At 37.1% G+C, this 12911-nt stretch overlaps 1 protein-coding gene across 1 annotated transcript in view; it reads left to right on the top strand.

Moving 5' to 3' along the window:
• RNF217 (ring finger protein 217) overlaps positions 1-11409 on the top strand; it is a gene marked incomplete at its 5' end in the record, with an annotated part of 34385 nt that extends 22976 nt beyond the window's left edge. Inside the window, 2 exons of the mRNA XM_082216306.1 lie at positions 1519-1590; positions 3557-11409. Of these exons, the coding sequence (XP_082072432.1) occupies positions 1519-1590; positions 3557-3636 (152 nt within the window). The 3' untranslated portion in view covers positions 3637-11409. The remainder of the gene's footprint in view (positions 1-1518; positions 1591-3556) is intronic.
• Between the last annotated feature and the right edge of the window lie 1502 nt (positions 11410-12911).

Here is a 12911-nt window from a genome sequence, read left to right as displayed (position 1 = left end):
ATGACGACTTTTCTTTTTTAAAAAAAGATATGTGTTGTGTTGTGGCCACCATGTATGTTTTTCCTGTCATGAGAAAGCAAGAGCATCATTGTATGTAGTCGGTAAGCTTTTTAGGGCGCAGTGTGTAGAGGTTGGATTATCTTTGCAAATAACAATACTAGTAGCTGCAGCAATGGTAATTACATTGGCTTTTCAATAAGCTGACACAGCAGCTCTTGGTAATGTTAACTCAATAAAACATATAATGAGTGTACTGACTGCTGCATTACACAATTACTGATAGGTTAACAAAATTACTGATGGAAGCTACCATTCATGGACACAATGCTACTCCTTTTGTAGGAATAGAGGAGTTTATTGGAAGGTTATCAAACAAAACAAATATTTTTACTCTGTGGTCCCTCTTCTGTAAACTATGATCCCCTGTCACCAGTGAACACAACACAGGAAAACAATGTTTTCAAAAGGCATCAGACAAATAGTGGGGCAAAACTCTTAATTTAGCCAGCATCTACCCAGCTGCTTGGGGAGGTAAGGGGCTGTTCCAAATTTGGACATTTTGGCAGGGATTGCAAATCCCATAGATTCCCTGGAAACAGGCAAAATACAGCTCTTTTAATTGTATTAAGTTGTTAAAGCAGCATCTGAATCCAATTAAGTGAATTAAGTAATCACTCACATGCTGCATTACTAATTGTGCACTTCATAACAAGCCATGGAATACATTTCCCCATATTTATAGGGATTTTTTTCTCCCTTGGCATATAACTAATTTAACTGTTGCTTTCACTGCTAAGAGATTTAGCATGGCTAGAGTTGTAATGTATTATTATTTATTAGATTCACAAAGGTGCCCATCGATAAAAGATTTCCTGGGTAGCTTACAAAAAAAATTGAAAACACAATATGCAATAATAATTAAAAATAGACAATTGCATAGAAGCAGCAGTCCAGATTTTTTTAAAAACAACAACAACACCCAGCTATAAAGATTGGATGGATATAAAGGTTTTAACAGGGCACCAAAAAGATCATAAAGAAGGCACCAGGTGAGTCTTTCTGTAGAGACTGATTCATAGGCGTCTGTATATCACTATATATTTAGTGAGCAAAGAGATACCTTCAATATCTATGCTGAGGCTGCCTCAAATGGGCCAGTTGGGGACTTAATGGCATTCATGAGATGGTCTCAGTACAACACATGTAAGTGGCTAAGTAAACCCCTCTAAAGAACCAATATCCTTGCTCTTAAACTGGAAGCAGTTATAAACATCAGCATATTGTCATAAATGGAAATTTTAAATTGTTCTCTGTCACTCGGGGGGTTGAGGACACCTTAACTTTTGGATAGCCAAAACCAAACGTTTAGCATTAGTAACCAATGTAGGTAAGTAACCAACCAACCAATGTTCTCATAATATGCTATCAGAGGCTGTATACATTGGTTTTGTGCCTATAGGGGACAGAGTGATGTTACTTGAAATCTCATGTTAACAATTTTTTTTCTTTCCTTTTTAGGTGGGAAGTTGCTTATTGCACCACTGATACTGGTTCTGGGACTGGTAATAGGAGCCATAGCTGTTATCATAGGTAAGAACAAAATGCTATAAATAGTATGAGGTAGCATTTTGAAGTAAGGAATATATCCATTTCAATGATAACTGTTGTCAGAGGGGCAATGAGCAGAAATGGGGCAATTTGTGGGAAACTGTTTGCAGGTAACTTGTGTACGTGGAGCTCCCGCTCATAGGATTCACTTTTATATTTTTCTTCTTAGCTCAGCGTTCTAACCATAGCTCACCTCATTAAATAGCTCACCTCTAAACCTCTGATCCTTTTTGGAGAGAAGACCAGGGAGACAAGAGGGTGAGGAAGTCACCCTCCACCCAACACCTTCTGCAGGCAGATCTCTGGTTCCATCACAATTAAATACATTGTGCATAATGAAACCACCAGCAGCAGTTAAAACAATTCAGCAACAATCCAAACTAAAAATTTCAGAAGAGCATAATGTTTAAAATAAATTTTCACACCACAGATAACAGAGTTTTAAAAGCTGGTAGGAATTTTAGAAGATACTTATTATTATTTATTAAAGGTCCATAGCACCCTCCATCCAAAGATAACAGAGCAGTTTACAATATAAAAAATACATACCATAATTACAAACAAAAACAAGCATTATTATTATTTACTAAGCATCAGAAAACCAGAAGACAACTGGCTGGTCTGCAGAAGGCCCTGTTTTGTGCTTGCCTGCCTCATGTATGGATAGAACAGTAAGCAGGCCCTGAAGCAGGTTTGTGTGAGAACAAATGGTTCCGTACATTTAACTGAGTATAGACAGATGGGTGAGGTTTTGCTGATTAGATACCTTAATTTGCCTGAAATGTGCACACTGCTCCCACATCTCTAGTCAATGCCTTACAATTATGGTTACAACAATCCACTTCAAAAGTGGAATTCCCTAAATAACTGTGGTGCAGATGTGCCCCAAGACATCCAATCCTACTTCCTTCCAGGTACCTTTGCCAGTGATTGGCGTAACATAACATAGACATGTGTGATATCAGAGGCAGATTTGCTCCTTCAAATTTTGACCTTTTTGAGGCCACAATTCAGCAGCCTCCCCGCCTCTCATTTTTGGTTCTGCTCAATTCACTGCATCATAGTTGTGACCCAGTGTGGCAGAACTGGTCGTGCTGCCCTAAACACGCCTGTGGTGTTATGCCTCTGAAAGCATAAAATTATATTAAGCCTCTTGATTTCCTGGTGGTCTAGTGAAAAGAATTCATTGCTCTCACAGCTGCAGCCCATGTTCTATTCCCAGTCAGAGGGAAGTAGTGCTTTAGGACAAGTTATCTAGTCACAGAGCATCTGTTTTTCATGTAAAACATCCCAGATTCAGTCCCAGCATCTCAGGGGTGGAAAATCTTCTTTCAGAGAGCCTGGAGACCTGCCGCCAATAAATGTAGATACTAGTGAGCCAAATAGTCAGAGTCAGCATAAGGTAGCTTCCCGTGTCCTTATGTTTTGTGTTTGTAGAGTTTCATATATGCTGGAATTAAAAGATCAGCTAGGTTTTTTTAATTGCTTTGAGTTAGGCTTGCAAGAAAAGAGCAAGTACTATGTGAGATGCAGGAACATCCAGACAGCTTAGAACATTAAAGTTCTAGCTTACATTCACAAACTTTGTTGTTTTAAAATATTTTTCAGAACTGTATTTTCACATTTTTTTGTATAACATACCGTAATTAATTCGATTTTTGTTATTATTGATAAACCAACTAAAATCTCAACTACTTCAAATTATATGGCTCCTTTTGATGCAGAGTGACTGCTTCTTATATCCAATTTGAATGAGCATTCTGAAAAAAAGTTAGCACTAACAATATCATTGGAAATAAGGCAAATTCTATGTTTTCTGCCTTACAGTAGGCTTCTTCTCTTCACTTGGCTGATAGAAACCCAGGATGCATTTGTTTCTATTCAGTGAACTGTGTACAGTTGATATATATATATATTAACATTCTATATTTTCCTTTGGTTTTGGCAGGTTTATTTGTGTTCCCTATCTATTGCCTTTGTAAAAAGAAGAGGAAAAGGCCACGAACAGAAATGCCCTGGTATGAGTGAGCCATTATATATCTGAAAGGAGGCAGTCCTGCAAGAATTATGGAAAATATGTGCAGCACGCTGTGCTAGTTAACTATCCTGGCAGAAAATTCAGGGGCAACTGCCATATTTTGTCTGCACTGTACACTACTAAAGACAGACCAGATTGCTTCCCTGCTCTGCTACTTCAGACAAAATGGAGGCCTCTCAATTTTTAAAGGTTTTTTTTTTTTTTAATCACTCTCCCAAAAAACCAAGTTTACTTTTTTGGACAGCCTACATCTGCACTGTAGCTACACATCTACTGATTGGCCCACGAAAAGAGTATTTAATTTGGCAACTTCTTCCCCACCCCAAGTCACTGGCGTAACTCTCAGGTGGCCTTCCAGATGGTGTTTTCAGTGGACTTGTTTGTTTCAGAGGCTGGCTTCATATGTAGAAGTGGTTATTCTGTCTAACATCATTGGCATAATGACAGGTGCTGAATTCAGTAGCTCCTTATTTTGTATATGCAACTTTGCCCTAAATACTGAATAATGTGTGTGTGCTAATAGCTACTGTAGAACCTTATAGGGAATTTGGTGGGGAATGATTCAAACAGTATCTAGTCCAATTAAAGCAACGGAGAGATTTGTCTTGGTTATTTGGGAGAGCATTGTGTCATTTTCAGTGTTTTTGACCTGTGCAAGTTGTTTAGCAAGGCTTAAAATGTTCATGCCATTAACTTTCATCAAATACACTGAATTAAGTTAGGTGTAAAAGCCTGCTTTTTATGGTTGTTTCTGGAGTCTGACTAAAGGCATTGTGGCACATATACACACTACAGACCAGAAGCATGTTCATATCTGAATATGCAACAGCAACTAAGAATGTGGCCAAAACCAAGGCAAATGCAAGAAAAGAAACAAAAAATGTAACTACTGGAGCATATTTCAGAATGTTTAGCACTATCTAGCTGGGGAAATAGCAATTTGTTCAGAAGCAGTCCAGAAGTGCACTGTTTTTCTAGCCTGCACCAATACATGCCTAAAGTGAGTAGGCATTTCTAGGTTTTTCCTAGGAAGATACATTCAGGACAGCTTCATAACACAAGGTCACTTAAGACACAGGATCTGTTCATGTCCTTCTTACTGTTAGGCTCAGGTCTGGAGCAGTGCGCCAATGTAAATTATATGTCTGTCCTGGTTTGCCTGATTTCCATAGTTCTTCCCCAAAGGTTTGGGAGTATTATCAATATTACGTTAATCACACACCAATTTGTAGGTGTATCTAACCCACACATTAAATCATTTGTGTGGAGTTTGACATGTATATTTCCAAAGGTCCAGGCCTTCTTGCCTACTAAGAGAAAGGACATTACTGAATTTATGAATTGTCCCATTTGTATTGCACATTAGCAGTTAAATTAAAATGTCACATGTGAAGTGTTATGTGTTTTAAACAATGAATAAATTCAGTAAAAACTAGTGCTATTTTTTTTTCGAGTTCAGGATCAGGTACCTGGCAGTCTTATTTATATGTTCTTTTTTTTCCACTTGATACTTTTTGTTGAACTCAACATGTGAGGGACGTGCATTGATTTTAAAGTTAAGAATAAGGATAATTAAGGAAGGGCTTAAAGAAATTATACTGTCCTGTTACGTTAGCAAAAGAGAATATCAGAGAAAGGAAAACCATGCAAACAATCCATTATATAACGATGGACTGTATTGTAAGGTGCCTTTCTAAGCTCAGAAGAAGTCCTTTGGGGAATGGAAGGGTGCTTTGATCCAGCAAAAGTTCCCATTAACAGGAGGCAGAAAGTGAATTTTGCTTTTACTTCCTGTCTCTGCAGTCCCTCTCACTATCTGCCATGCTGTTCTGGAGGCTGCTTATAGAATCCTAGGATCCAACCTAGACACAGAATTATAATCTGCTGAAGTTTCTTGTTATCTTCAAGGTTCTGTTACTCAACAGAGTAGTGAAGTATTTGAAAGTCCTATGTTCTGTTGTAAGGGCAATAGACTCCACAAAATATATAAGAAGGCAACATACAGTTATTTAGAGCACATTGCGCATTAAAATATTACAGCACTTCATTGCTGTAGGAGTTTGGTGATAGTACAAAATGCAACCCAGTGAATATGTATTAATTGCTGGACCATAAAGCCTCATCTGAAATGGGTAGTAGATGCTACTTATCTGGCAATATGTCTCTGCCTTATGTTTCATTTTCATGTGCTAGCATCAGTCATCTTGCAACTGAAAGTGTTATCCAAATTTACCACCTTTTCATCCACTAAAATTAGATTGATTTTAGTGGATTATGAAACCTGGCTTACTAAAGTAATGAATTAGAATGCAAACATTTCAAAGAGAATTTATTTTTGGTAAATTAATATACACTATGCTGTTTCAAATATTTTGAGCTTGCTTAATGTTTCTCCTTTTTTGTGTTGTCTCAGAGTTGACTGCTGCCTTAAACTTTTTAAAAGATTGTATATGTTTACCTAGCCCCAAATTGCATTTTCTCAGGCCAAACTTGTGCATTTTCTTTGGTTTACTCAGGGATTTCAGTCCTTCATTAAAATGTCAAATACTCTTATGAAAAAAAGCTTTTCTAATATTTAGAAAACATTCAAACATATTAATTATATAATGAGATTTGGTGTTTGTAGTACAGGATGCATTAAAGCAATCTTGAGGCCTCTGTTTAACATAATTCATGTACTGCTTGAGCTTTCTTCTATGTTTGATTTTTGTTCTCTACTCATTTGAAATATAGCCCTTACATGATCCAGGAATTTTCATGTGCAGCAGCAAGTTCTGTGCAAGAATCTTTCTGCTACAACTATTGGCTCTAGAGACAGGAAGTGCTCTCAAGTCTTGACAGAGATGGTCACTTGCTTGGAAATGACTGGTCTTTCTCTCACACATACATACACGTGATCAGCAGGGGATTTGAACCATCATGGCCAACTATTATTTCAGTAACTTCTGAAGGATAAAGGAATGCCACATGATATTTCTGGGTGGGTGCAGATTTTCTTGTCTAGACAATACTTTTGTGTCCACATGGGACCACATTCTGAAGCACTCTTGCTCATGAAAGCTTACTTTTGTAAGTGGGTGTAATCCCATAGGTGTTGCTCCGTTGACAGAAGGCACGCTTCAGCAGAATGGGAAGGGAGGCAGTTCCTCCTCCACTGCTGATATCTCTTGTCTTGAAATGGTTTATAATACTAAGATAAGTGAAAGTGAAAGGCATGTGTATATGTTATCTATATAAGGGTAATTTAAAGTTATTTATAGAAGCAACTCTTTCCCACAAAGATACAAAAATAGCTCCACGGACACAAAGGCATGACATTTTAATACTTAGATGAAACATGTATCAATAAAACCCTATGGTTATGCAGATTTAGTTCACTGAGTATTTAAGTGTAACATCAAGATGTAGATTTTATATTCAGTTTTATATTAACTTGCCTTTTCCAAAAATGGAGCATTAGCAGTTATCATACAAGAAAGGAAGAGGGGCATCAAAATACTGGTTTGCTGACCCCTTTTGTAAGGCTATTTTCTTGAATAATTATCCCAAAGGGTTATTTTTTAATTTCCTTTAACAATACATAAACAAACATACTCATTTAGCAACCATTGGAATGACTGCTGATTCACTATGTCGTAAAACTTGGGTGAAATCATATTGTTTAAAAATCTGTTTTGCTGAACAGTTTCAGAAAGACTGTTGTGTGGTAAAACTGTTCAAGACATTCTTTGATTTGTTTTATGCAGTTTGTATCCTGCTCTGTGATTATTATCTGTTGCTTTTAAATTGGAGTAACTTGATCTCAGTTACAGTGAAATATTTCCCTATGCCTCTGACCATAGCTCACTCACAGTAAGGGAATATTGCCTATTTTCTCTCTCTCCAATGCTTTAAAAGAAAAAAAAAGTATAATATACCTTATCAGAATGAAAAAGAATTGAAATTGTCTATTTGGGGGACAGAACCTCCATTGCATTTATTAGTTTAACAGTAAATACAAGACTGGATGATTTGTTCTAAAGTAGAGCATCTATAAAGTATTATATTATCCAGATTGCTACACACTGTATATTCCAGTTTCAGAAGGTTGACAAATTTTCAATGTATTCAGACATTGCCAAGTAAAGATAGTTGTATTTGCAATGCAAGTAGGTGTAAACTATAGGTTGCAATAGATTGCCATTTTGGTCTTGACTACTGACATTCAGCCTGGATTTAATTTCAGTAAATAGAAAGCTGTTCTCTGGTTGTAAGAAATTCGTGCAATGCTTTTGGAAATGGACACAGGAAAAATGCTTAGATATTGATTCTTACTATTAGCGCAATTTTTCTAAGACCTTTCAGGGTAATATTTTTTCATGCATTGGCTGCTTTAATAATGGGTGGTTGTAATCACTTTAAGAATGCTGTTTCTCACTGTGGTAAAATCTTTGCCAAGACATGCCATGAATTTATTTATAAGAAACATAAATACAATATCCCAGGGCAAAAGAAAACTCATCTTAGCTGAGCCAATATTTCTCATCTTCTTTTTTAAAAGAACAATTTTTACACAAAGCTGCCCCAAAATTGTTAAAGTAATTCTGTGAGTACAAGTGAGGTGACCTTCTGTTTTAAATAATATACTTTTATGTTGGCCACTTTTCCTCACATCCCAGACATTCCAGTCCAGCAAGGAAGATTCATGCCTGAAATAATGCTTCTATTTATGGCTGGATGGGAGCCCATACTGTCAAAAAATGCTGTGTGTGGAGACAAAGTTCTGGATTAAACCACACATGTGCACTCTGGCAGGTTAGCCAGTACTGTTTAAGTTTTTGTATGTATTTAATTCTGGACACCCTTTCTTAACAACAGGTGATTAGAAGCTGTCATTGCTAACCATATGTCTTTGGGAAGAGCTTGAAGGACACCTTTTTGTGTTGCAGTGAGATCTTTGGTTCAGGGCTAGAGCTAGGGCTAGAGTTTCATAAAGTGTAGGATACTTAATATTTACTGAAAATCTTGAATGTTCACCTGCAATTGCAGTCATAGCCAGAAGTTTCAAGAACAAAGAAGTGAACTTGTGTGCTATTTTGTGTGCCATCATTCATAAAATGATTTAATGTATTGCCAATTGTATGTGGTGCCCTCGCAATCTCAGTTTTCTGTTTCTGTAAAGTTTTTAAAGAAATTGTACATAACCCTCGATTATGTGTGAAGGATTTTTTTAAAATTAAAATATATTGGGACATTGTAAAACTTCAGCTGCAACTGTTGTACTTTTGAGTTTTCCATGGGCTTTATTGGATTATATAATAGAATAAGGACAATAGAAGTTGCTTCTGAGAGACTGGTCTTTCAGTTTGGTAGACTGATTGATGCAAAATGAAGATCAAATGGTATAATTCCTGTGGTAAAAGCTAAATAAATAAAAAAAAACCACTTGCTTTTCTTTGTTTAGGCATCAATGCCTTCATTTTTCTTGTGCTATCACCTATATCAGCTTGTATTACAGCTGTGGTTCCCAAACATTTTCCACCATTTGAAAATTTAATTTTCTGCACGTGCACTGTGCTAGATGCTGTATGGTTTTTATTTGTATTCCCATTATTTTTATTCCTTGTGTATTGTATTTACAATTTGAATTCTGAAGAATTGTAATACAATGAAATACAGTATACAAAACAAAAGAAGCAATAAAATGCAGTTAGAAATCAATAGGAATATTTAATGTGATGGACGTACCATCTCCCATATTCAACCACAAATTCACATACATGCCATGGACCACCTGTGGGTGGCAGACCAGTTTAGAAATGCTTGTGTTACAGAATTAATTTCAGTGACTTGGATCCAAAGTGCTCAATGCGCAGAAACCAGTGGAGGCTGACTGCAGCCTGTCCTTTCCCTACAACTGTGCAGCACCCTGTATTACCTTAAAAGCTCTCCTGCAGTGTTCCCAAACTCAGGAGTAGCTTATTCTGAGGTATGAAGGCAGGAAAACCCTGATGCACTTCAGCCAGTAACCTGTTGGGGGGGCATAATGTAAATATTCTTCTCAAAATAAACACAAAACTTGGATTTAGATTTGCAGAAAAGCCATCCACAAATACAGAACTCTGCTAGAGTGCATGTAAAGTTATGAACGGAATCATGTTAGTTAAATAATCAAGTTGATTAGAATTCAAAATTTAAGCCCGCTAAAAAATATGTGAGTAGTCATCTTCTGACATGCATATGCCTGTGTTTATGTATGTAAATGGCATATATGAACTGATTAATATGTGGAAACATCGTATGTAAATGTCAGGTTTGCCATTGTGGGGGCATTTTACCAAGAATTATAGCTGTTCCACACATTAGCATTTTGGTTTTCAAGAATGGTGGGCAGGGACAGTTTTCAATGTAGAGGAGATGCGAGCCAGCCATATAGTAAAAAGAGAAGTTGCTAAATGATTATGCCAGTAGCTGTTACTTGAAAACACTCCACAAAAAGCCAAATAATTGGGTACGCCTGCTTAGTCAGTGTGTGCTTCCTACTTCAATTAAATGTTTTATAGCATGACACACATACATTAAAAAAATATGTTCATGCCTTGCAGATCAACTCAATTGAACATCTGTGTAGAATTTTGTATTAACTTGACTTTTCCATCCATCCTGGTAAATGACCAAAACTAAATATGTGCAAATAAGTTTTGCTCATTTAAATAGGAAGCAATTATTTGCTCAGAAAGGGGAAAAGTAAAATAAGGTAAGGCGCGGGATGGTTGTGATAAATAAAATATTAATTCCCCTCCCTTCCAGAGCTACATTTCATTTCCAATGTGAATATGATACTAAGTTTTAAAATGTAGCTTTTAAATTGAAAAGTACATTCTCAGATTAAACAGTCAATTGAATGGATTTAAAACTGCTTTTTACTGCACTGCTTTAGTCTTGTTATCTTTTTACTTTTTTTACAATTGATCTGTAATTCTTGTAGCACTATGACACTTCATAACATAAAGCTGTTACGCAAAGTCATTCCCTCTACCTAAATAACCATTTCAATATTCCAAACTAATTTTTTTACCTCTGTATGAGACTTCAAGCAAACAGATCTACAACTTAGTATTCAATATCTATTTTTTTTTTTAGTACAAAGTATACCCCAGTCCTCTCACCAAGCTTCTTTCACTGAGGCAATTGTTCATACAATCCAAAGTGAGGATTCTGGCATTACAAAACACAAACTGCTCCTTGTAGCAATGATGTGGCCATGAACCATTGTACTAGCAGTCTTCTTCCTACAGTGGTACCTCGGGTTACATATGCTTCAGGTTACAGATGCTTCAGGTTACAGACTCTGCTAAGCCAGAAATATTACCTCAGGTTAAGAACTTTGCTTCAAGATGAGAACAGAAATTGTGCTCCGGTGGCGTGGCGGCAGCAGGAGGCCCCATTAGCTAAAGTGGTGCTTCAGGTTAAGATCAGTTTCAGGTTAAGAACGGACCTCGGGAACAAATTAAGTACGTAACCAGAGGTACCACTGTATATAATAATACACGGCTCAGTTTTAAAAAATATTCGGTTCCTCTCCTTTTTCATAAGAAATACCTTTCTGGATTGCATGAACCTTTCTGGATTGCTGGTCTCCAACAGCATTTAGCTTTGCAAGCTCACAGGCAGGGCTTGAACATCATGGTCATTTCTTGTTGGTTGTCCCAGGTAATACAACATTTGTAAATGGAGGTTCCATTTACCTATTTATGGTTGATATCAGTGGAACAGCCATTTGATCTTGAAAACAATGTTTTGTTTGTGGTGTTTTAGATTAAAGTTTCAAAGTACTTAAGTAGCAATATGTTTCTTATACACGTTATATCTGTGTAGGAGCTTGGCAAACAAAAACAAAAAATCCAGTAGCATACTCAAGGCAATATTTTCCCAGCACCTTCCGAAGCAACTAGGCTGCTAATGTTCATTTTGTACATCATGTTGGCTTTAACTTGCATCAAAAACACTTTGTAACATATGCCTGGCCTTGTTAAGCGAGTGCCTTTTGTTTCAAGATGGCCTAAACACTGTCTTTTGTTGTCTTTTGTTGGTGCAGAATGTACTAGCACTGTTTAAATATGTCCTGGCACATGGATCTTATATCGCCATTAGATAATACACGGGTTGTATGTGCACATGTATACAAAACTTAGAACACAAGGAATAGCATTCTCTTGCTGTATGTCCTGCTGGACAGGACCTTTTGAAATTAAATGAAGTTTCAACTGTTTTGAAAATTGGTTACCTTGCTGCTGATAATTTATGATTGTTATGTACTACATTTCCACTCCGAAAACCTCTTTATGATAAGCAGTTTCAGAATAAAGTGTTGCCACATGAAGACCAGAATCTGCTGATTGATAATGCAATTGCTTGAGAATGCATTCCATTTACTGTTTTTATTAACGGTGGTTTGTGATAAAGATGAAAGGAAATGGGACCATAATGACACTAGAAATTGTGTAAAAATAAATAAATATGAATTTGACCCAAAAACTGTAATCTTCCAGGTGTTTAGTGTCTAGAGTTTGCAAATATATTTATAGTGGATTTTTTTTAATTTGCACGCTATTGGATTAAGGTATCTCCTAGAAAACGTTGAGCTAATAAAGTTTTGAAGAAAAAAAGATATTGCCTTGATTTTTCATTGGGTTAATTTTATTATAGCAGTATTACACTATATATTGTAAGCCACCTGATGGACTTGCCTGGAAAAAAACAGCATATAAATATGAGCCTGGCTGTAGAATTATAATGTCCTTATAGCTAAGTAGAACTCGGAGGCAGGTGTAAATATTCCCAGGTCTGCTTAGATCTCCTGTCCTAAACCAAGCACTGCTCTGATCCTTTTTCTGCAGCACCAAGTAAGCATCGCCTACGGGTTAATCATAATTCTTAGTTATTTTCCATCCCGCCAGGAGACACACCCCCCAGGGCACGTTGCAATCTGCACTTGTCCACCTATAGAAGGAATGACTGGGTGAGATGGGCAGCCCTCGCTTTTCCGCGGCCAGCTCCCTTTAACTTTTCCTAAGAAATCTTTTCGTTTGGAGAATTTCCACGTTTGCTCTGAAAAGGGAAAGCTTGGGACTCGGAGCAGGGCTTCGTTTAAGCCAGGGCTTGGGCGTTGGAAAGCCCTGCCCCTTGCAGATGGAAGGGAGCGATTTCCAGGCAGGCTCGGAGCGAACCCACCAGCTGGCCTTTCGCCTGCAAGAAGCGAAAGGGAAAAGCCTCGCAGCTGGCG

This window comes from Podarcis vaucheri (genome assembly GCF_965113315.1).
Source record: "Podarcis vaucheri genome assembly, chromosome: 3".
Taxonomy (NCBI): Eukaryota; Metazoa; Chordata; class Lepidosauria; order Squamata; family Lacertidae; genus Podarcis; species Podarcis vaucheri.
The sequence above is the reverse complement of the archived record's forward strand: the minus strand, read 5'-3'. Positions and strand labels throughout refer to the sequence as shown.